At 35.0% G+C, this 26,920-nt stretch overlaps 1 protein-coding gene across 1 annotated transcript in view; it reads right to left on the reverse strand.

The window, feature by feature from the left end:
• Positions 1 to 1,854: 1,854 nt before the first annotated feature.
• Positions 1,855 to 26,920, reverse strand: part of LOC147078097 (facilitated trehalose transporter Tret1-like) — a 45,984-nt gene continuing 20,918 nt past the window's right edge. The window contains exons 2-8 of the mRNA XM_085961197.1: positions 15,452 to 15,687; positions 13,938 to 14,261; positions 8,955 to 9,078; positions 7,741 to 7,806; positions 7,036 to 7,253; positions 6,357 to 6,557; positions 1,855 to 5,981 (exon numbers count right to left, since the gene is read on the reverse strand). Of these exons, the coding sequence (XP_085817323.1) occupies positions 5,709 to 5,981; positions 6,357 to 6,557; positions 7,036 to 7,253; positions 7,741 to 7,806; positions 8,955 to 9,078; positions 13,938 to 14,261; positions 15,452 to 15,687 (1,442 nt within the window). The 3' untranslated portion in view covers positions 1,855 to 5,708. The remainder of the gene's footprint in view (positions 5,982 to 6,356; positions 6,558 to 7,035; positions 7,254 to 7,740; positions 7,807 to 8,954; positions 9,079 to 13,937; positions 14,262 to 15,451; positions 15,688 to 26,920) is intronic.

The raw sequence follows: 26,920 nt of genomic DNA on the forward strand, positions 1-26,920 counted from the left end.
GCCATATAACAAAAAACACTTATTTTTATGAAATACATATATACAATTTGACAACTAGGTATGTTAATATCTTCAGAAAATTGTGGAGCGCTCGGGTTCGTAAACTTTTCCATTTCGAGCGCTGTTCATAAGGTACCTGAACACTGTAATCTTCAATTCTTCAATTGTATACATTTATTATTGTCTATGAATGTATTCACTGTAAACTAATATTATTTTCACTATTCAGTTTATAGACAAGACAGTGTACATAATAATATTATATAATAAATTAATTATATAATATTATGTAAAAAAAAATTCTGGTTATAAAAAAAATGTAAAGTTACTGGTACAGGGTATGTGGGACATAAAAAAGGATTTTTTACCCGCCAAGTCTATGTTTTTATAGCATTAGGGATAGCGTTCGGCGGGCGTGAGAGGCATGCACAACTCAAATGTATACCGTGTGTGAAATGTTCGTAGACAATGTCTTTTTTAGTTATACGTTTGAGTTGCGCACGCCGCTCATGCCCAGTCGAACGCTGTTCACTCAGGCCGTACACTTAGTCTTATACGAGGGTGGGTCAATAAGTCCTTAGAAAAGCCGACAGGTGGCGCGACTAGTACTGTAAGCGGTTTGTTTTCATGCAGCGGCACTACCGATTCAGTATGCTGCGAAGTTTCAATCAGATTGGTCGGGTTGTTGTTTTTTATTTTCGTACATTTAAAAAAAAAATTGCTTGTTTACAAAAATGGAGAAAATTGAGTTTAGAGCTGTTATTAAACATTTTAATATAAAAGGGTTAACAGCAAAGGAAATAAAAAATGAGTTGGATTTAGTTCACGGCATATCTGCTCCTTCACTTGCAACTATTTATAACTGGTTAAATGAATTTAAACGTGGTCGTACATCAACAAAGGATGAACCACGCTCAGGACGTCCTGTAGAGGTGACTACACCAGAAATGATCAATAAAATCCACGATATGGTGTTAAGTGATCGAAGATTAAGGTTGAGTGAGATAATTGAGGTTACAGGGATCTCAAAAGGTAGCGTCATTTCTATTTTACATGACAAATTGGGCATGAAAAAAGTTTCTGCAAGATGGGTGCCGCGTTTGCTCACAGTCGACAATAAACGCAATAGGGTGGTGGCCTCTAAAGCCCTGTTGTCGCTCATGCAACGCAATCCGGATGAATTTTTTCGTCGCTTTGTGACTGTAGATGAAACATGGATACACCACTATACTCCCGAGACGAAAGAACAGTCAAAGCAGTGGATTGCGAAAGGCGAACCATGTCCAAAGAAGGCGAAAACCGTAAAATCAGCTGGTAAGGTTATGGCTACTGTATTTTGGGATGCACGTGGAATTATTTTCGTTGACTATTTGGAAAAAGGAAAAACAATAACAGGGAATTATTATGCATTTTTATTGGACCAGCTAAAAAACGAAATTGAAGAAAAACGGCCTCATTTAAACAGGAAAAAAATCCTCTTTCATCAGGACAATGCCCGTGTTCACACATGTTTACGATCAATGGCTAAAATTGAAGAATTGAAGTTCGAATTGGTCGACCACCCACCGTATTCGCCAGATTTAGCCCCCAGTGACTTTTTCCTTTTCCCAAACTTAAAAAAATGGCTAAGTGGACAACGTTTTTTTTCAAATGAAGAAGTCATCGATCGGACAAATGCTTATTTTGAAGACCTTCCGAAAACTTATTTTTCTGACGGTTTAAAAAAAATTGAGAAACGTCTAACCAAGTGTATTGAGCTCCAAGGAGATTATGTTGAGAAATAAAAAAAAAAAACAAAAAAAAAACTGTTTTAATGCTTTTTTCTAAGGAATTATTGACCCACCCTCGTACTATAAGTACAATATAAAAGATTTTTTTTGACCCTGCTTTTTCCTTTTGGTCTTATATATCGTCGCTATAGGATTTGTTTCCCAAATAGACCAAATGTCAATTTTACAGGAGACGAAAAACAAATTTCATTGTCGTATATTTTAATATCAGTAGATGTATCAATCATTCTTTCTATACTGTATGATTGCAACATTATCTAAGAATAGATTCCAAGAATAATATACTGGTATAAATCATTAAATGCACAGAAAATGCGTTTTATTTGTACTCACTGTGGATATTCGGGAAATTTTTAGCGCTCTCTCAGAATAATGGATATTCGGGACAAAACATGGGCATTCGGGATTTAAGACCATAGCGTATTGCTGCACGGCCTACAGATTACTGAGTGGTCAAAAAGTACGCGCCTCAAATGTTATATTTATTTACACGATAATTGTTAATAATTACCTCTACTATTTAAATACTTAATGATCGTAATTACCCAAGTTCGTATGTAATAATAACATGCGGCAATCGCTTTTTCGGTTTTTTTCGGATTAAGTAATAAAATAGTTTTTAGTAATTAACTATTTTTTTATTGAATGAATAATTCACAAGATTTAAGAATGTACCATTCTAATAATTGAACATACTTACATAATTTTTTTTAAATCACTTCTGAGAAAATATATTATAAGGTATCTACTACTTCAATTACTAAACGACGTCACGGTCATTTCTCCAATATTTTATGATGGTACCTACTTACTCGTACTTGCTAACAATTTTATATTAATACTTTTTCAAAAAAAAAAAATCTATTTAAGTATATATATCTGTATATTATTATATCTATATTTTTCTATAATTAACAATTAAACTTATTACAAACCACCAAATAAATAGTTACTTACATACATATTAAATTAAATTAACTACGCCTTTATTTTCATAGAAATACCTAGATTAAAAGTAAAATAAAGACAAACAATGTTTGATTAATAATAATTTGAAATAATAATTATTTTTTACGTCATAGTAGTTGCCGGGTCATACTGTAGAATTCATATAACCGTTGGGATTTTGTGTCATTTATCAAAACAAAATGCAATTATTTAGGTTAAAATACTCACTTCCACAACTCTACTGTAAGTTCAGGGCGAACTGGTGATGTATCAGCTATGAATGATCTCTTCAAATTTGATGAATTCACTATTAAAACAATAGTAACGTTAAAAACAATATCAATAAGACGAAATTTGAAAGAAGTCTCCGGACGGCTGAAAAATATGAAAGTGGGCGTGATTGTTTTAGAGCTAGACAGCGTGAATGTGGGAGCGAGATGCACGGCGTGAGCGCGGTTTGATTGGCTAAAGTCATATTCGGGAAATAAACACTCAGCCAGAGATATATTTCGACCAAAATTAACTTGGATATTCAGGTACAAATAGTTGGACATTCGGAAAACACCACGGAGTAATTGTAACTTAACATGGCGTATTCGGGTTTTTTAAAAAAATATCTCTGTTCCTAGATAAAAATATATTGTTTTTATAAATGATTTTGGTAGAGTTCGATTAAAGAAATTGAACTGCATTAAAATGTCGATTTCGACAAAAATGGATATTCGGGAAACAAATCCTATAGCGACGATATATAATGAGAAAGAGCATTGGGTTGTTGGATGTCTCCAATCATCTCTCCAACACAGTTGTTCTACCTTCATGTCTGACAAAATATTATCATCTCGTCAGTGTACAACGCACACAGATTGTAGTTTTGTACCTTCATTAACATGTGCGATAATCAAATACGGCTCTGCCCATATATTCTATACACAAGGCTGCTATCGGCGGCTATTGAGAATAGTTTATCATATTTATGTATTGAGGTAGGTATTATAATGTCACAATAAGTTAGCCTTCTAAACTCTCAAAACTGTCTATCTCGCTCTAAAAGTTAACACCGCCAAGAGAGGTGATATTAAAACATAGCACGTTTTTGACAGTTCAGACGGTTAGCTTATTGTAACAATTAACCGCCTCAATACATACATGATAAACTACCTTCAATAGCCTCCGAAAGCAGCCTTGTTTATAGAATAGATGCTCTGATAACTCCACTTTTTAATAATCTTCTTTTCTAAGTTCTCGAGTGTCTTCTCATTCCTTTTCGGCCTAATTTAGACCAATGTTCGTTCTTCCCCCACTCCAGCGAAATTTTATCGACGTAAATGTTTTTTAGCGAGGAGTGGGGGAAGAATGAACATGCGCCTGCTTGGTCTAAATGCACCTTTAGATAGGCTCAACATCCGATTCGTAGGTTAGTATCGACAGATTAAAAATTTAATAGAGTAGGAAAGAGGTTTATAGGTTTATTATAATATTATATATAATACAAATTCTTCTTATTTTACTAATTCTTACTCTTAAGTACAAAAGTATAATAAAACTAGACATCTGCGACAAATATTTCACAAAAAGTTTTGCTTACTTCCTCAGATTCTTAGCATACTAGTGGAAAGTTAATATATTTTTAATTAAAGCTGTATTGTATGGTCCCCGGTGTGACAGATAGGCAATTAAATTGATCATTAAGAATAGGTAGGATATTGTGCCTTGGATCGAGACTACAGAAAGTATGCTTATTAATTTATATATATATTTTTAAATTATATCAGCTACCAATGTAAAAAAAAAAATCATTCAGTTTGATTTACGGCTTTGCTAAGATTAAATTGATAAAAAGTATAATTGTAATTTTTTCTTTCTGTTCAACAGAGCCATCTATTCTATAAAACACAAAGTTTGTTCGGTACTCAAAGAAAGCAGTGTGCAGCCAATGAGGTTTTATTTTGCTATTGCACAGCTAACTTCGTGTAAGCCCAAACTGGCAGTGGACAATATACAATCTTGGTGCATAAGGATGTATCCAATAGTGGCAGTGAAATAAAATCTCATTGCTCATACCTATTCTAAACGATTGACACATTTTTTTTCAATTTAATCCTTGTAATAATTATTGTAAAATTAGCAGGCTTTTTTCAATAAGTACTAACTAGACAAGACACATGGTATTTTTATAAAGGTCATTAAAAAAAATTTTTTAGTAAAATATATACTAATAATATATTTACACATTTTATTATGAACACTTACAAATTTTTATAGAGGGTACTATTTGTCTTATTCGCGTGTTGCCAACCTTTTTATACACCGCACCACTAGAAAATATTTACACCAATATTACATAGATGAAGAGATACATTTAAATGTTTTGAACCACAGGTAACAAAGAAATCTATTACCTCAGAGCATAGAATTGTAGATGTAAATTAAGCAATTATTAGACAAAATTACTAACACATAGTAAGATCAATGACTCCATTGTTCCTTCATGATTTTATAAAAACATAAGAATTTTCTTGTTAGGCATTGAGACTAGATTCGTACATTTTGTCTTGATTGACAAAAGAGAACTAAATGCTGTTTACAATGGAATTAGGAGATGGTGTGTTTTTCCACGTTATCTTAAAGTCTTCCGAACATATCCAGTGCTGAACACCAAAACTCCTACAAAGACTTTCTTTCAAATTGCATTTAAATCCAGATTTGCCCACAAACCAATAAGATCATCTTTTAGCTCATTATCACCTTACATTTTCGGCAAATTGTAGGAATATAGAGTCATGAGTCATATTCCTACATTCCTATACAGAAAAGTTGTCGCACCCCCTAAAATAACATCTGGCGCCAGGTTGGAAACCTCTGGCCTAATTAATATCATAGTCAAATGTCTTTCATAAGTTTTTGCGCACGATGATATTTTAACTAATTTAAAATTCACATTTCGATTTATAACTATCTTATTTTTTATCACAGGAGTCCTCCATTTTCCGATGGCTTCCCTTTCTTTGACATTCTCGACTTGTCCCCGGCAAAGTATGCAATGATTTCGCTGAGAGGTCTTCCCTTAGTCTCGGGCAGGAAGAACGCAGCGATGATGACACCGCCGAATGACACAGCTCCGAAAAACCAGTAAACTACATCGGCACCGACGGCGACCACTGATGCTGGGTAGAACTGTGCCAGGAGGAATGAGGCTATCCACAACCATATGAGACTGATAGTCGTAGTGAGACCTCGCACCTGAAAATATATTTAAAAATATAATTATTGATTATATCAGTGGCGTACGGTCCATATATGTTATAGATGCCAGTGGCAAAGGGTGCAGGATGAGTGGGTATTAAAAAATGGTGGCCAATAGTTAAAATTTGTCGCAATTAGTATGTCACTGCGTGGCATAGAGGTAATGCGCGGATGGGACGTAAACCCGGGGTATGCAGGGTTCTATTCCCTGCCGGGTGGCTTACTTTTTTCAAAAAGGATTTTTTCTATTGGTTATAATTCTGTACATTAGAGGATAAACCACGGAAGTCCAGTTTTTAGAATGCTTAGAAGTAAGGCAAAGAAAAAATCATGCAATGTTTTCAAAATGTTGGGATCATTAATATTCCTTACTTGAACCATGAATATTTCTGGAGGTAGAACATAAGGCACCGGCCCTATGCCGATACCGTAAGTGGCTACTGCCAGAGAAATGGCAGCAATTGGAATCCATTCGACTGTCGAGACGTCATACCCGGAGCTTCTCACAAAGAAGTAAGTTCCCATAGTTGTCATGGCAAGTGACACCATGAGACAAGAAACAAAGAGAAGTATCTGCAAAAGAAAACAAAATTACACAAAGAATTATTACATTGTGGGATTGAAATAGGCAATGGCGAATTTATACTTCATAATAATATTCAAAATAATAATATAAATTAAATGAAGATTTTTACTTCTAAAGCAACCACAAAGTGAAGGAAATATTAACAGACTTTTGCTGAGGAATGATGTTTGCCATTCGCCCAACCCATTGAGTATTTGCACCGCAACCAACACAAGTTAAAAAAAATAACATGCAGTTTTTGCTCAGCAGTGACCCACATCTTCAGAGACGGTTACTCTACCAAATAGGCTACCATGGGTAGTATATTAAATACTAAATAATGGGTATAGACAACAATGTTAAACTTATTTTAACGTAGAATACAATCAACAATTATTATACAAGGTAAATTTTAAATAAAATTAAATAAACAACGGTTTTCAATAATATAAGTTTACATTTCTGGTACACAATTGAATCCCTCACCCTTCTCCCTAATTTCTCAATCAATAAACATCCAATAAGCGACCCAGCCAGTTGCAGAGAGCCAACTATGATGGCTGATGAGCTAGGGGACAGGTGACTTCCGGCTCCTGCAAAGATCTCGCTGGCGTATGTCACAACCGCAAACATTCCAGTGAAGGTCTGAATCGTCAGCAGGGTGAATGAAACCATGAATGCATGGTATGTTGGCCGTGATGTAACTAGAAAGAAAGAGCATTTTTATAATCAATATTAAAAGTTTTATAACGCCATCTATGGAATATTACAAAAATTATTATTATAATTCTAACCCTGTTTGCAAACCTTTAATGTAATGAGCTTAGAAAATACAGCTGTCTCACTTTGGGCTGTCGAAATACCAATATCTATATTGTTATTAATTGTTTCGGGACTAATATATTCCACTTACAACGGACCGGGGTGAGCTCAGATTAAGTTAAATAAACTGATGTAGTGTCTCTATACAAAGATACTATAAAATAGTTTGCCAAAGAATGTCAGCTAATTCTGAGAATTTTCTCAGCATCTACATATTGTATTTTTTGTAATGCACAATAGTGTCGTACGACTTTACCAGAAGTAGTATACTAAAATTTGCTTCGTTTTCAATCGATCTATGCTCCAGCCTGGGTTTGAGGTAAGATGGACGTTTAAAACAAGAGTGCAACTAATGCAAAATCTACTCACCTAACAATTTCCATGCGGGGATGTCTTCAATACCAGATGGGTTCTCCAGCTTTTCTCCAATGGTCTCTGAAAATAAATGATTATTTATTAACTTTCATATAATATCAAAGGATTAAATTACATTGGACGACATTACAAATTATTTACCATTTTATGACCTGTAGCCACTGGAAGTATCAGGGGCATCTAATGTTTGCTTTAATATTCCGATACGGCATGTTTAAAAGACAAGGCAGCGTGGACGACACAAACGGACACTTATGCTCCTACTAATTTTGACCATTAAGCCAAATGCATTCGATAGCCACTTGTGCAATAACTATACAATAAAGTTTTTTTTACTGATGTGATTGCATACATTAAAATTCATCGTATCTGCATAAATACCTAACCTGGTAAGAATATTTTGAAAAAAACAGTTCCTACCTAAACACCTATTTTAGTATTCAAATTAAAATAAAATATCCATTATATGTATACTTATGAGTAGGTAAGTAGGTTATAAAGCCTCGAAACAGGGGACCTGATTTTTCGTGTGATAGAACCGAGCCTCATTCGATTTTTCCACAGTAACCGAACCCTGGAATCCTAACAACCCTCATGATTCGAGTATTTGGTTCCGATACAATTTCCAGCTCTGGTTACAACCATTCACTCCATTCTGATACAGTAGCACACAGAACACTGTCAAAACCCATTAATGCACCCCATGGCCCCCACACCCTGAAGCGGGCCCCAGGCCAGGATCTTTGGTAGGCCCCGCTACCTATCACTAAGATCAAAAGCAGTATGGTGCTCCATAGTGACTTTTTCCAAATGGTGTTCAAGGTAAAATTAAAAGTATTTAGTATATTATTATGCGATTTTTAGTATTTTTTAATACATCCACTTGAATTATTGAATTGTCGAGTATTGACACACATTAAAATTATATCGCAACTATATGTTTTAAAACTATAATCAATATTAAGACTTTAATTAAATTAGCGTCGCAGGCGATCTTTTTACTGTTAGGGTAAATTTGTGATGTGTGTTTATCTCACTTATCTGGTTGACTCACCACGCCGGGCCCCTCCTGAGAGCGGGCCCCCAAACTAGAGCCCTGTCACCCTCCCCCCTTGTGGGGGCCATGATGCACCCTGTTTTACTTACCCCAATACTTTATACGAAACTTTCGCATGTACGAATTATTTTGTATTTGATTATCAACTCACCTAATTGCTGACCAGATGGTTTGTTTGCCAGCTCAACTTCATATTTGAGATTCCCGAGGACGTTTTGTACCAAGCTGCTGTTTTCTGGAACACTCCTCAACCATGCTATGGCCTTTGCAGCTTCCTAAAAATATTTAAAAGAATTTTAAATTTACATGACTAATTGCATGAAGTTTAGCCAGAGCCCGACTTTCTTAAACCGAGGGCAAGTAAGAATGAAAGGGTAGTGATTTTAATAAATTACGTATTTTGTAAAATATTCACTGTCCAGCCGATATGTAGGTGCCGCTCCCTTACCACAATCTCAGATAAAATCAAAACAATTGGTTGACAAATACCTACATGGAACAATATTTAGAAATATCACTTATATGCGCCAATTTGAAATTGTTAGACCCCGTTTACACATACATGGATTTACTGTTGACAGTTAGTAGGTACGTATTATCGCGGCCATAACAAGAAAATGCACGTGTAAACACGTATTATCGTGCAAGTTTGCATGCATGGATTAAAAAAGTTCGGAAGTTTCTGAATGTTCACACGACAGTTGGAACTTGCGAGATATCTTCGCTCGCGCAGTAGAATGATAGTGGTGAACCTGCCGGGAAAAAACACCGCGTAGCAGTGTTTCTCAACCTTATTTCTGCCAAGTTCGACGCTTCAAAAATCTCCATGCCCCCCTATCAAAATTGTATAGTTACCTACCTAACTAATTCTGAAAAAATGAATTGCTTCAAATAAAAAATGCACAAAGGCAATACTATTTCACCATGTTTTTATTAGCTCGTATTCTTGTTTGTCCAGTACAAATCTTGCAATCGATTTTTAACTAACTGCCCGACTAGCTAGACATTTGAAACTTTTAGAATATATCAGAACACGATGCCAATGCATTTATTAATACTTTTAGCCATCTTTAAGTAGAATTGAATTCATTTTTAGTTAATTCTGTTTTGTATGAAAAGTTATTTCGATACCATTATTGGTTGCTAGGGGGTCCTAGCAACTAAATTATTAAATAATATATACGTGAGTTACTATGGAAATCAATATGATATGACATTTCATTATTCAGTATTTCAAGTATAAATTTTTTTGATTGTTTAAGCTAGTCAAGTCAAGTTTATATTATGATTCAACAGAAAATTTAAAAACGTTGTAAGAAAAAAAGTTCTTTTTATCTTGTAATTATTTAATTTAATTTTCGTAAATAATATGTATATTACGTTACATGTACAACACGGAAGAAAATTAGTGCGATCCTTGTGCTATGCTTCGTCTTTAGGATGACCTTTTGCCCCCTAAAACATTCAAATTGCCTCCCGGCGGCATCCTGATAAAATGACAACAATGCGTCTTACTTACGTCATTATCGCGGTACTTGAATTTACACACTATTGGTTATAACATATGTTATGATAAAAAAGGAAAAGGCTTGCTGCATCAAGGGTGAAAAACGTGAAGCGACTTGAAACGATTTATGTAGTGTGGATGGTTGATAAATATTTAGTAACATGGAAGGGAATTGCGCCACAAGCGACTTTTTTACTATCTACGAAACAAATTGTTTTTTTTTCATGAAATATTGCAGTTTTAAAACTCTAATTTTCTTAGTTATAATTCACTGAGAATCTACGATTTGCCGCCCTTCGGTAGTAAGCAACGTACGTAAGTACTTCACATCATATAATTTAGTTTATATACTTACATAAGTAAAAATAATATACTTATTATATTTTTCATTTCTTTTATTGTGTTAACCTGGGGGCGGTAGGTTATATGAAAGTATGGTGAAGCAGCCAAGTATGGTCAAAAAGTATGGTGAGGCAGGCTGTTAATCAATTTGCGGCAAAATTAACGTTCCCATTATTAATTATATGGGTACGTTATAATGACCAAAGTCAGCGCTCGAAATGGAAAAGTTCATGAACCGGAGCGCTCGACAATTTTCTGAAGATATTACATAGTTACCAAATTCTATGTATACTTCATAAAAATAAATGTGTTACATTTTTTATTACATGGCCTATCTAGCTCAGACGGTCAAAATATTTTTTCCACGAGACAGCGATAATTATATCGATGTCACAAACCGGAACGGCGCTCCGGTGCGTTCCAGTCCATTTCGAGCCCTGACCAAAGTAAATCCTCCGTGATGCCCTGCACTTTTTTTTTATCGCGTCGCTATTTCTCGTAAGTTGTCGGCTATTGTTGGCCTGCTTCATTCAGTTGAGAAAGCCGATTGCTTGCCCCTCTTCTTATTTAATACCTCTATGGTGTTAACTGTCAATTCATGGTGGAACTGCATTGTATTATTTGATTTAATTTTTTTTATAGTACTTATTCCACTTTAATAAATAAATTTGGACCGGTTTCGTCCGCCTCAGAGGGGGACATTTTCAACTGAATTTTAAAAATATATTCAGTTGAAAATGTTCCTCAGAGGCGGACGAAACCGGTCCAAATTTATTTATAAAAGTGGAATAAGCACTACAAAAAAAATGCGTTTTATTATATTTTTCAATAAAATTATTGAAATATATTTATTCTTGGACTTTTGCTGCTCTATGAATCCTTCCATCTGATATTTTGCACCCCTAAAGCCCCCGCTTGTTATATTTAGTAATAGTGTTGACATATTATTATAATATAAGCTCGAATTCCGCTACCCCACCTTTCCTCCTCCATTCTTTACGTTTACATTATTTCAATAGGCTAACAAATTAACAACCAATCGTCCTCAAAATCTGCCAACCCACCGCCATCTTTAGATTAATAAAGCCTGAGCATAACTTTTTGCACAAAAAACGAGTGGTCCACTGCCACACTATTTATTGATAACGTACTAGCAAGCAGAGTTTGGTATTCTATAATGACGGAAGAGTATAAATAAGTTATTTGTTATTGTCGTTAGAATCGACTGTTACATTGACAAACGTCCTAGTGTATTATGATATTATTATACACAGAAGAAGTTTACTTACTTTGATCGTCACTTCCAAAAATTATTAATAACACATAACCACTAAATCAGATGAACTCCAAAGTTTTCAAGATACGTTAAAATAATTTGAAAGAAATCTGAAACTACGAATACTCCGGCAAGTGAACACGACAGACGCGTCAGTATGAGCATTCTATAGACAATGACAGGTCATACGTAGACAACGGGAGGGGCGAAAAGTAGGACCATCCGTGTAATGTATCGGCTTCCTTCTTCAGTGGGCAATGGCCAGCCTCAACATTCCACGGCTGGAGGAGATTTTTAATTATTATCTTATTATTTTTTTAGACAAGTCCTTTTAATTGTTTTTCAATTAACATCGGTCAGTTAACTTATCGATCGCAGCGGGACATAATGACATGACAATATTGCGATCAATGACACGACTGCTTCAAGAGCAATAGTGTCGCATATTGTGACATTGTGACTACGAGTCGCTCATCTCGAACTGAGTCATAATATTCCACTCAGTTTGAAAGATTTTTGTATGGCCCTTACATTGGCGTAGTCAGCGCTCGAAATGGACCGAAGCGCACTGGAACACAGCTCCGGTTCGAGAAATCACCGAAATCATCGCTCCATCTCGTGGAAAAATTAAATATCGCAATAAAAAAATCACCTACTCTCTATACCTAAATGTACAAAAATAATTGAAATTGAAAATTATTATGCGCTTCGATTCTTATGATTTTCAATTTCGAAAAAAGCGATTAAACATGCCAATTTCAATGCGATTAGGTAAAGGAAAAATAATAGCCTTTGTTCCTACAAGCGGTTTACCCAATTTGATCATTCACTCCACATCAATTTTACATTGATACACTGAACCACACTGAAAGTGGCTAACTTCTGACTTTCTTAATAATTCTAAAATCTTAAAACACAACATCTTATGATGAGGGAGGTATAGATCGCGCAACCAGAGTTGGTGATACACAGATACGAAAGATTGTGTGTATTAGTGAATGTCTGAAGAATACAGTATTCTTTTACAGGCTGTTCCTTTTTTTAATGCGTCTGTGTGAGTATTCGGCCGCCTCAACTCTGGTTGCGCGATCTCTACCTACCTACCTAATATATTATAACAGCGCTCTAAATGAAAAATGTTACGAACCGGAGCGTTCTAAAAATATTAACATAGCTATTAATAATAATTAATAACTACGTTAATATTTTCGGAGAATTATTAAAGAAATAACATCAATAATTAATACTTAAGGGGAAGAGGCACGCCAGCAGAGAAAATAGCGGAAAAATACTAAGCTTGCAATTTGAGATTTTTTTTGATAATTTACAATTTCAACTGTATTATTTAATAAATATGTATCTGAAAACATTAAAAAGATTTTTTATTTTTTTTTTAATTTAAAGATAAACTTACAAAAATGTAATAAAATGTGCATAAAATGTAATAAAACGTTGCAGGGTCACATCTTAATATTACATTATATTTTATGGTCATATTTATTATTAAAACTTTATTTATTTAGTTTTAGATTTTTTGTCGTTTAGATTTTTGACTAATTCATCGTTTTAATATTTTTTATATTTATTTTAAAAAACATCGATTTTTATAAAAATATAAATGTGTATAACTTGAAATCCTTTTTATTTATATCAAATTTTATTTTAGGCATCACTACTATCATGTTCACTATTTTCAAACAACAACTGGTATCTATACGTCAGGTCGAGTACTTCTGGGACTACCGGTATATAGCCTATCTAGCTAATCTAGCTCAGATAGGTAAAATATTTTTTCAACGAGACGGAGCGATAATTTTGGGGATTTCATGAACCGGAACGGCGCTCCGGTGCGCTCCGGTCATTTCGAGGCTTGTGTTATAATTTATTAATCTAAGCTACGTGACTGTTTTGATTTGGACCAAATCGCTGGAGCAGTTTCTGTCATACAATATTATTGTCTTTAGTCGCTGTCGCAAAGTTCGAACCATTTTTATTTTAAAATAAATTACCTCATTCCTGCCGCTCTTCACCAGGTACGGTGGCGTCTCCGGCATCCTGAACATGAGAATAAAGAAAATAACGGGCACTGCAGACATGATGCACAGAGCCGTCGTATAGTCCACCAATGCCCCAAGGATGTACATGAAAACTATGCCTCCGTTGGTAGCGAACACCATCATTGATCCCAGAGCTCCGCGGCTGGTTCTGCAAGCCACTTCTGAGGAGTAGAGCGGGGCCAGCATGAATATGCCTGCGCCCCCTAGACCGGCGGCAAGCCTGGCGATGATGAGGCCGTTGGCGCTGCGCCAGAATAGCTTCAAAATCCAGCATAACTAGAAATAAATTGCCACCATACCTATGATTATTGATGCCGGCAAAACCTACCACTGGATATCGCCACAGATAAAGAAAATTCTCATTTCTACGAGAAAATAGTAGCATTCGTATGTGTTACTTTATTGGTCACCTCTCAGAATGTGCCGATTTTTTCTGTGATTGTTAATCTGATATTATAAATAATGTTGCTTAAGTGTATAAAAACACAGAATGCAATGTGGTTTTATCTCAGTGCAACCCTGCTAAATAAATCTCGGACCACAAAACGGTATAAATTAATCTGCAATACGAAATCACTTGCCACTAATTTAATCATTAGCTTAAATAACAGTTTTCTCATAATCATTTTCTTATAATTGAAGTTCCATCTCTCTATAAGAAGAGTTTCTTCAACGTATTTGATTCACGTTCATCGTAGCCCAGTGTGTGAGGCTCTGGCCTTTCATCCCGAGGCTTCCGGATTCTATACTTGTTGCAGTGTGATTTTCTCAATGTCTGGGTTGTTGTGATTGTTTCTCTTATATTGCTACTACTGTTTCACTACACTACTGTGGGCCTCACGGACTGTTCCAGCGTTAAAAAAAATTAATTCGTGTTATGTCCATATACCTACATATTTGTATTTTATATAATTATGTATACCTTTCAGTCTTAGATATTATTTATCTAAATATCATTTCAGTAATTCAGTCATGTACCTATCAGGTCGGCACTTCGACATTTAATAATTGAGGAGTCTAATTCCAAAAAGCGATAAGTCCACATTTGGTCAAAAATGAGAAACGTATGCTCGTATTCTTTGTATAATTTTACACAATATGTATTGATCTATAAATACCAAAACGCGACATAACCCTACGAAGAAAATATTTTAAGTCTCGATTTATTACAAAAAGCGCCAAGTTTCATATTAGTTGAGTTACAAGTAGCGCTACGTCCAATTTTATTTTGCCTATATTTATTACATTTAAGAGTTTATCGACTGAAACAAATTGCCATTTGGTTCTAATTTCGACATAGAATACAACGAAAAAAATAATCTCACGTTAAAACAAATACTTGAAGCTTGAAACATAAAAACGTTGTTTCCCGAAAATATTGAATTGTGGACATGTCGCTTTTTGTAATTAGACTCCTCAATTATAGGACTGGTATTTAAATATTTAGTAAATAATGTCCTTCTCACCGTATACGGTACAGCCGCCATTAGCGCCGAAGTCTTTCTCCCGAAGCGATCAGCTGCCCATCCATAAAGCGGAGTGCCAAGCAATCCACCAATGCATACGGTAGAAGCCACCCACGCAGCCTGGGTTGGCGTTAAAGGGGCGTCCAGGGGACTATCAGGACCTTCCTTGGTCAGCTGGGGGAGAAACGGAGACATCCATCCCACTCCGCAACCATGACAGAACATCAATATGTTTACTGTAAGTGGAAAACGTGAATGTGAATTAATATGATTTAAAATGTAAACCATTTAGTTATATGTGGTCTGTGGGGCAGATTCCATTATTATAAAGGGAAATCTTTCCTGTAAGGTGTGCGCACACATGTTTTCATCCTCCGCACAGTCCTCATAAAATATTGTAAAAAAAAGTTTCCTTTGCCAGATTTTAGTTTTGCTCGAATGCACGAAACCATCACATGCACAATTCTTCGACGCATTTCTCAGAAGGCAAAGGTCAAGTGCGACTAGCGCGAGTACGCAAGTGAAATTTTACGTCGATCGGGATCATTATATCCGTCCCGTTCTATCGGGTGCCAAAGTATACGAAAAGAAGATACGTATTTAAGTATTTATCAATGACCACCTATGTGCCGGGTCCTCTACATTTTCTTAGTCTTTGACATGTTTCAACTTGCAAGAAATATTGTCAGTACAGTCTCATAGTAGTCCTTATTGTGAAAACATCACAGTTCTTACAATATTTGAAATATAAGTTTTAATAAAAAATTGTATGTGTGTGTTTGTGTGGGGGGGGGGGGGGGGTGTAAATTTATCGCATCGGGGGGTGACGCCGACCCTAATTACACCACTGCTCAGATGCGTTGATGATCCACACACACATAATAGAAAAATTAGATGGAACGTTGGACTCCCCGACTAATAGTCAGTTCCCACACCACCGGAAGTCTCCGTAGCCTACCGCAGTTAGCGTGCGGTAGTATGGCGCTGTGTACTGTCATGAAATAATTTAATAAATGTTATTATGAAAAGATATATGACAATGTAGACAGGATGCAAACCACATCCTCTGGGAATGTCCTGAAATACCTGAGATAATTAAGCCATCGGGCCGTCCGATTTTGTCATCACAAAGGACAATTTGTATTAGTTCTCCGTGCTCGTCTCTCCCATTGGAACATTTTAATTTAAAACAAGTCAGTTTAAACTCAGCCAAAGCACACGTCTTGAGTACGTGGCGACCTCAGTCTTGGGTAACTGTTCCTGATACATTTCCGGGTGTAAAAAAAGCTGATGTTTGACAGACTGACTTGATGGCTGACACCCAAATGCAGGGCCTCGTGATATGTTCAATTAACACCGAGTGTGGAGCGGAAAGACGGGGCCAGGTTTCTTGTGAAATTGTTCCCGCCTGATGGATAACAACATGGAAAGCTCGAAATATTTGATCAGGTTGAAGTCGATGAGGACAAGGAAGAACCATATGGATTGCCATGGGTAAGCATTCCCCGATGGCAAAATCATCCGGTTCATAATCCTCAGTCATGAGATCTTAACGGAGAAGAAAAATAATAATGTTATCTATCAATAGTTAGGTACATAATTAACACATTTCAATTTATTTCAATTTCAATTTCATTTTTTTTTTTAAACATATTGTGGACATTACAACTTATAAGTTTAAGACGTTCACAACATGACATTTATAAACAAAGAAATATAAAACAGTATTATAATTACTTAAATAAGTAAGGTACAAGGAAGTACATCAGATGAGTTCAGTAGACCCTATTTTAGGAATTTATAAAACAACGTCCACCTATACTCATCCTCACGTAGGTGAAATATATCAACACCCGAAGCAATTTCATTGAATATAGTTATCGCCCTCCCAATTGGCATTACCAGTGGCAGGTTGGTTCTGCACCTTGGGAGAATAAACAACGGATGCTCTCTATTTCTAAGATAGTTATCAGGGACACACAGGTCAACACTACCCAGAATGGCAGATTCCTTCTAAATTGCAGACTGCAGTATGTAAGCATGCCTAAGAGAAAGTCAGTTGGATAAAGCCACGGATAGTATCCATAGAACCTCAAGTAAAGGAGTCTCAAGATTTTCTTCTGAACCCTCTCCACCATAAGGCTTCACATAACAGAAGTCATCGTGTGTAGGTATATCATAACAGTACCCACGCGTAAGAAAGTGAGTGCGCGCACGCCGTGCCTTTCAAATACCAAGTTAGGTGGGTGAGGAGTGGGATCCACGACTACTTTCGGAGCTGATACCATGACTTTTCTTGTATACTACATGAGTATATTACAAAAGATAATGTGTCTCCCAGAAACCGAGACGCACCCGTGGTGCTGTTAAGTGGGCTCGCACATCAGAACTCGCCGCATGCGTCTTACGACGAATTTGTCGATGTGACGTCATCGTAAACCAAGAAACAAACGTTATCAAATGGAGCTGCGCAGATTGGCCGATGCAACTGTGACTCTGCGACGCTGCGACATGCGTCGAGTTGCATTGGCCAAAGCCTGCGTGTCGATGTCCGGCCAATATCGAGTCCGCGCATGCACACAGCTGCAGAATCGGCCATTTCTCTCCAGACTGTCGCCGGGCTTGGCAGAGCTAGAGCTAGCAGCGCTAGGCCGATGTGCGAGGTTGTGATCATGCAACATTCGCCGGCAGTCTTGGAGGTTTTGATTTATGGCCGTCAGGCACACAAGGCGAGTTCTGATGTGCGAGCCAGCTAAAGTAGCTAGTTACGGAGGTGAGAAGTGAGAACCACGATCACTTTCAAGGCTGGCATCATGCATGGCCCCCACAAAATAGGGGCTGACAGGGCTCTAGCCTGGGGGCTCGAACCTGCGGCATTATTTTCCTAAATGATTATTAACATTTAAAATACGTGGTTTTGTGATGTTATTTGATGTGATATGATGATTGATACAATTAAATGATAATTCACGTGTAGAATTTCATTTTATAGTTAATTTAAATGTGTGTTTCATGACTTTCAAAATGGCTTTTTACCCAATATGGCAAAGGGTTGCACGTAGCTTGGTTACCACAAAATAAAGTCGCGACCGGGGTTTCATAACAACTCAATAAATCAACTGGATTTATTTAAAAAATCGCTAAAATACACGAAATACCATTAACCTTGGGGTTCCGTGGAAACCACTACTGTAGAAAATCACACTTCCCCTTAGCAACCGGTAGGGGGGCCCGCCATAGATCCTGTCCTGGGGGCCCGCTTCAGGATGTGGGGGGCATGGCATCATGTTATTGTACACTATCGTCTCAGGTACACGAATCACAAAAGTAACCGCACCGCGTCCCTTGTATTTTGTATAACTATTTTGACCTTGACGATGAAGCCATGTAGGTATCTTCTTTTCAAAGTATTAATTTAGATATAAACATACCTGCATTATGTAGGTAGGTACCTACATATAATATTATTCACAGTTAAAATAACGCATAAGTTTGTACGCTGGGGTACCGTTTAAATTTTAAATCACGCAATTCAATATTTCATAGATCATTAGTGCGCTAATGATTATCCACAAATAATTTATGGAATTAATTTTGTTTTCATTTTCAGCTTGCTTGTCAAAGTCCCATACAATAAAAAGTTTAATATTTTAATCTCCATTTTTTACAACACCAGCTATCCAATAATTCAAGACTAACAATTGGTTATTTAGGTACTAGCAGTAGCATGCATAAATCAATAGGTAATTTGTTGATTTTTCTTATACGTATCTAATGTAGTAGGTATTTGAATGATTTTTATAACCACACGTATGTCACGGATGAGTGGAAAAATGATTTTTTTATTTTTTTTTTATAACGGAAATCAAATAGGTGTATCTACCAAAAAACTAATATAATGTTTTAATAGTACACATACGATGTCAATAACATGTAATATACATAACGTTTCCATTAAATACAATTCTAAATTTTTACTCTTTTTAGATTTTTATTTAAATATGAGAAAAATAAGATGTTATAAGTAAGTTGTAAAAATATCAAAGTTTTTACGTTTGACCCAGCGATGATTAACCGCCATTCGATTTGAAGGCCACACAGACGTATTAATCAGTATTGCTGACGTTGACAAAAACATACCAGACGGGGTAAGAAAACAAGCTATTTGGTAGGAAAAAACGCTAGATTTTGTGAAAATAAAATTGCGAGTAAATTTAGTTAATTTACCGAAAACGAAGTTAATACCTTTCCTTTCGCGTATCGAAAAAAATGAAAAAATCACACATTTTAACAGAAATACATTTCAAAATTGACAAAAAATGCTTATATTGTGATATACTATGTGATGTATTATGTATTCCGATAATCGTCAAACTGATGTCACATACATAAGCACTCACTAAATTAGATGATATCATTTCACTATAAGGCCATTAAAGCTCCTATTGTTTCAACGTGTTACTTTATGTTATTTTATTTCTCACGCTACTAAAATATGTACTGACTTATAGTCAAAAATTTGATGCATGTGAAAATAAATAAACTAAATATCTAGCGTATTTTCAGCACATTTAAAGCTGTTGGAGGCATCAAAAAATGCTAGTAAAAACGCCACAAGCCATATGCTTTTTTGCAAGCTAGATGCTTATCGAAAAATGCTAGATCTGGTAAGAAAAATGGTAAATTGGCAACGCTGTTCATAATACGTGTTTTTTTTAAATATGTTCGATCCTAAGATCATATTATGGGCCTCCACTAGTAGAGTTTGTATTTATGACAAACTGATATTAGCCAATTCATTAGCAACACATTAAAAAAAACAATACGTGTATATGCTAGACCTAGGATTCCAACCTGGGACCCATGGTATTAGGTATTAGTCGATGCTTAACCAATCGGCAATCGGGGACCTGATGTATGACCAAAAAATAGAGAAAATGTTGGTAACCCATGAATTGTGATGTTCTGTTCCGCTAGTCATGGTGGAAAAGAAGATGCAACGACTCTATGAATTATTGTTACATACTGACCCGTATATCGCTAAAGCGTTGAAGATGGGATGGCTTAGACCAGGGGGAGGCAAACTTTTTGGATGGAGGGCCAAATTCAAGAATTCAAAATGAGCGGCGGGCCGCAAGTAAAATACCATTTTTAGATAAAAATTTTTATCACAAAAAATAAACATTCCAAAAAAAATAATGAGAAGAATGAAACTGTTGTACATTTTTGAACATTTTTTTAAATTCAGGTGTTAATTTTGTAGTTGATATTCTCAAAACTGCTTGTAAATGGGCATCGGAGATATTTGATCGTAAAGAATTTTAGAATTAGAATTTTTTAGAATTTCTTAAAGAAGAAGAGGTTCATGATCGAAAATGTTTGTTCACACATATAGATTGATCCAAGAATAACGAACATTTTTCTTGCATAATCTTTAAGTTGGTCGAATTTGTCTGAATTAAGGGCATTGTAAAATTTGGAGATTTCTTCACGACGATGCAATTCTCTTAAATCAGTGTCACACTACAGATCAATAATCTCAAGTTGTAGCTCTGTCGGTACACTATCAGTATCTATTGAAATCGACGTTCAACGTAGAAAATAGTGCTTACATAGTGCGAGACGAGACGCAAGGAAGATGTACTGAGATTAATACATTTACGAAACAACAAATTCTTCAAATTTTAATCTATTGTCAATATTTAAAAAAAATTATAAAAAACGTTATTCGTAATCAAAAGTAAAATTAATGATGGCGGGCCGCAAAAAAATACCCGGCGGGCCGCAGTTTGCCCTCCCCTGTCTTAGACGATGGTTGAGTTATGGTATGTAAGACACAGCATACTCTACAAATTTATATGAGCGATATTTCAGGGAAGCTGAAGAGAAGTAGTCCAGTAAGCATTCATTCTGGGATCCTGGCATTGTGTATTGTTATGTCACTAGTATATAACAATGCTGAATCAGATAGTCAAAGTAAAAGTCATTGATATATTATAGTGTTGAATAATTTCATTAGTAAATGGGAAATAGTATTTTCTATTTTAATGGGTCATTTATAAATATATGACGTCACGCCCTAAGGACGGAAATTTCGAAAAATGTTCTCTTAAATATAAGTATAAAAAAAATAATCAAATGTTCTCCTACACATAATTTTGCGTGCGGACAGTGGACTAATTGAATGAAAAGTTATTGTAAGTGGGTATTATTGAAAATACAAAGATAGCAATATCTATGATAGTATATAGATAAATGCAGATATTATTTAATTCGTTTAGGATAATATTGATTTTTATATATAAAGTACGCAGTACCTACCAACATGTCCTAAATATAATTAAAAAATCAATAACTAAAATGTAGTGTTTTGAAATAAAACAATTACAAATCCGTTGTATTTTGGTGGTGGTATTTTGGAGACTGCATTTCATAAAAAAGACAAAAGACGTATCCAGATGGTAATGATTTTGTATAGAAATTATGTCAGTTTATTGTGTAGGTTTCTTCTATTATTATTGTGTGCACAAAAACATTTGGCCACTGTAATATACCTAATATCCGGAGTTTATAAATAAATGTACCTACCTATATTGATAAATGGTGTTATTTAGTTCATTTTGAATACTACAATACAAAACTATATATAAATAATATAGGTACCTATATGATATAATTATATTTATAATATACTTACCTACCAAAAGTAACTAAACATTTGAAACCATAATATTCTAATAATAAAGATAATCTCCTAATATAATATTTTACCAATTAACACCAATAGCTAATTTATACCATTAAAGTGCAATATTACTTACTAATATACTAATACTAGCTAATACTAATATATTACACAGGGAATTATAAATATAATATTATTTATTTATAATATTTAACAAAATATTGCTATTTCGGTAACTTACAATATTAATGTCTAAATAAAACACTTAAAAATACGTAATAAAACCATTGTAATACAAGGAACACACAATAAAAAATAGGTAGGTAAGTAGATTATAAATACAATCACATCGTATAGGTATATTATTTATGTAGTTTCAACATTAAATTATTTAAAACCAATAAAGACATCTCATAAAATTCGTATTGAATCTAATTGGAACAGCAAACTAGCTCCACATGTTGTAGAATACGCATTCTACGGTGAAATGTATTCCACGGTGAAATGTTCAACGAAGAACTCGTCATTTAATTAAATGTTGCACGAACTCATGTTCCACGTACTGCGGCGTACGAATAAGTGTCCCACGAAGAACTACATACGTACAACTTTACAAAACTAACAAAATATAAACTACAATTGTTTTCTTAGAATAAAAGAATACAATATTCCTTGAGAACATCCTGAAATCGATATTTTTCGAATTGACGATTTAGTTTTTTAACGGTTCAAAAATATGACAGGGATAAAAGATTTTGTGACGAAGTATTACAATGGGGGGGGGGGTTTAAATACTGAAACATATGTGACGTAATTTATTTATGCCGGATCTGACTGTACCAACTACATTTTTTACATATGCAAATATAATATTAGGTATGTATAGTTACAATACCATACCTAATGAAAAATACACCGAATATTCAGAGACAAAAGACCGACGTCAGAGATGTGTTTGTATTGATATTATCTTAATTTAGCATGTCAAAAATACGAAGAAAAAAAAAATGCTTAGTCAGATGATAATAAATTTTGCCTGTAATTTTTCTCTGATAAAATAAACAAGATTCAAGAAGCGTGATTGTTTATTGATATTAAATTTTGCATAAGATTATTTCGGAGCATTGTTAATTTAGCAAAGTGCGCTAGAATTTATTGCGACGTATAATTTTATTTACGACAAGTGACATAAAGTTATTTTTGTATTATTATCTATTATGTATATATATGTGGTTATGTATTTCCCAATCAGATTACGTACGTACGTTGAATGATTATAACTTATAATTATGTAGATACAATCATGCCCCCACATCCTGAAGTGGGCCTCCAAGGCCACGATATTTGGCGGACCCAACCAACCTTTCGCTAAAGTTTCTTCAGAGTAGTTACTCTACAGTAGTATTTCCCAAATGGTATTCTGCGGAACTCTAGGTTTCAGTGTAAAATAAAGGGTATTCCATAATTTTTAGCATTTTTTGGTATTTTTAAATAAATCCGCTTGAAATTGTCGGCAGTCAGCATCATATTATGAAGCACGCGACTTCCGGTTATGATAGCCAAGTAACATGCGACCCTTCGCCATGTTGGATAAATAGTCATTTTTATTAGTCAGGAAACACACTAAAAGTAATTATCTTAACGACTTTTTTTACTATTAGAGCAAATTTGTGGTGTGTATTTATCTCACTTAACTGGTCGACCTTCCACGCTGGGCCCCTCCCAAACCCAAGCCCCCAGGCTAGAGCCCCTGTCAGATCCTCCCTTGTGAGGGACATGGGTATAATTCAGGGCTCGATATGAACCGGAGCAGACCGAAACTCAGCTCCGGTTCGTGAGCAGATATAATATAACAAAACTATTTTTAAAATAACAGAAAATGATGGATAAGGTAAGTAGATAATATCGATGTCCTAATGTTAATACCCCGTAAGTGACTTTTTACAAATTATGCAGGAAGCTAAAAAACTAAATATTTAATATCCCGTATCTGACTGTTTATAGTTTACACATGTTGTAAGTTACAACATGCTATGTAGTTACAACTTGGGTTATTACAGCCTGCAAATAACCCGTAACGTAAAAAGTGGTAAAGCAAAGTACATAACGCCTAATACAATGATAACATCCAATAAACTGTGACACATACATCCAAATTTGTTATACCTATTACTTACTGTTTTACCTTTTAAATAATTCGAAAGTGACATTTTGACGCTAAATTAAACACACGTCATGCAACACACTTGACACCTTAGAGGCAAGGTAGGGCTATTAGGTACATGTTTTTTCATGCAATGTTCAGATACGGGAAACTACTAAAATGGCTGCATCATTTTTGTTAAAATAACTACAGTAATGGGAATTTCGCAGTCGATGGGCAGTATTTTTGTTGTTTTTAATACATAAAAAAGTCATTTTCTTCATATAGGTGAGATACTGGGTATTGACATTAGACCATCGATATTATATAAAACAATCGTATATAATTTCAAGTTATGCGATGGTGGCATAATAGGTAAGTGCATGCATTTGTTCAAGGTTCAGAGAGATTACAGGAAAATTTTTGAACTATGAACGTTGTATGCTCTGTAAATTATTTTTTCTGTCACGTACCTACGTCATACAAAGTAACAGGTATTTTCGAATCACAGAAGGCGCCAGCTTAATCAGACCGTTCAAAAACTTCAACAGCGCTGCCCCATTGACAGCTGAATCTATGTTCAGAGTCATACAAAAGCAGAGTGTCGCATACTGTGGTGGCAACCGGAAGACATTCAAAGTCGCTTGGTTCATACTGAGTGATAATAATATAAATCTGTTACCAACGATTCATGCGTCGACACCCTAGAATCTAATCATGATGAGCATGCACTATTTATGTACAGTGCACATTGGCTATCAGCGCAGTCTTCCAATCTTGATTGATTGAACTGCGCTGGAATTATATTTGTATCTTTGTAACCAATCTCTGATTAGCACATACATGGCGATCTACGTACCTACATACATGAAATACGTCATGGCGAAGGGTTTTTCTAAGAGATCACACATTTTACAGGTTAATGTCTAGTTAAATGCGTCTTGTGTAAGTATTGGAATTACACCTATCCAACGCTCGAAATGAACCGAAACGCAACGGAGCGCAGCTCCTATTCGTGAAATCCCCTTCATTTTTAGCTCCGTCTCGTGGGGAAATTAAATATTGCATTCCATTTCCTGAATTTTATTATTAAAGTGTAATAAAATTAATTCGGCATTTTTATGCCCTAAGCTTTTATGCCATAAGTTTGAAAATAGTTACTCCATCTGAGCTTGGCAGGCATGTTTCCATATACTACATACAACTATTACATAAATATTTAAATATTTTCGAAAATTATTGTCTGCTCCGGTTTGTAAAATCTTAAGATTGTTTTTACATAACCTCTAAATAAATAGTGTATATTTAGAGATTATGTCAAAATAATTCAATAATTTTATATAATATAAGAGAAAATGTAGTTTAAAACTTGGGTTTTCACTACACCAAAATCAAAAACACTGTATTTTTACTTAGCAGGTCATAATAACTAGCACTAACATCGATGTTTACAGTTTTGCATCATGGCCCGACTAGAGTGGGCCTTGAAAATATTTGAGGATATAGGATACATTTATCGTGACAGGTAACTGGTATTACCTATAATACCTACAATAAAAGTATTTTATGGAAGCCATCTTTTGAGATTTGTAGATTTCTTATCTTAACACTTCTAATTACTATCATTTTGTACCTAGGAATAATTGTATTACCTATTGACTACAGCCAAATTAGATATTATCTGAATTCTTTAAAACCAAATAAATGGTATTACTACTGAATCACCACATGACAAGAAATAATAAACATTATTTAATACTTACTTTGATATTATATAGTTAGAATATGTTTTGGTTCTTGGTATCTATATCAAAAAAACTTTTCTATCGAATATCGTGCAGGATCTAAAATGTATTACAGACAGTTATCGTGCATCAACATAACTTTATAAAGAGTCACGGTTTGTTATGATATCAAGTTGGTACAAAGAAAAACTTTTTTATTTCATTGTATCATAATAATATTAGGAACCAAGGCCAAAGTGTCTTGAATCCTCTTAATGTTTAGTTTAACTCTCGGTTGTATACACAATGACCAAGAGCGCAATGGCCTTGTTCGTGAATTTGAAAAGGGATACTACTTTATACACATATATATATATATATATATAATATATTATAAAAGCAGGCGCGTACATATTTTTTTTTTTTTTTTTTCTAGATGCCTTTATGGATACCTCGCATTTACTATCGAGGTTTCTTAAGGACTTTGGCACGCAAACTACTCTACTTGATGCTAGTCAAATGAAAATTGTGCCGGCTGAGAGAATATGCCTTATTGAAAACTGTTCTTCTACCCGCATCGGGTATTGCTGATTTGAATTCGGCCAGGGCCTATGATACCGCCTTGCAAAAACCCTGGAAAATTCTTAGTAGCGCAAGGCGGAGGTGATTCTGATGAATATTTTGTCGTATTCATTGGGAACTGAGGACTGCGATTTGTAGTCGAGTTTTTTCCGTGGTAAAAGAAATGTCGCATTGGACTAATGTTCTAAGTATATACTTATCCTATCTTATATGATTGCAGTCACTGGATCTGAAAGGCATGAATCATTTTTACATGTCACCATTTATTATTTTTATTCTTTTTATTACATCAATACAGAAATTCAAAAAGGGCATCTCTTCCGGCCTCGTTTGCC

Source organism: Rhyacophila brunnea, unplaced genomic scaffold (assembly GCF_057557595.1).
Source record: "Rhyacophila brunnea isolate RB1 unplaced genomic scaffold, BYU_Rbru_1.0 scaffold_12, whole genome shotgun sequence".
Taxonomy (NCBI): Eukaryota; Metazoa; Arthropoda; class Insecta; order Trichoptera; family Rhyacophilidae; genus Rhyacophila; species Rhyacophila brunnea.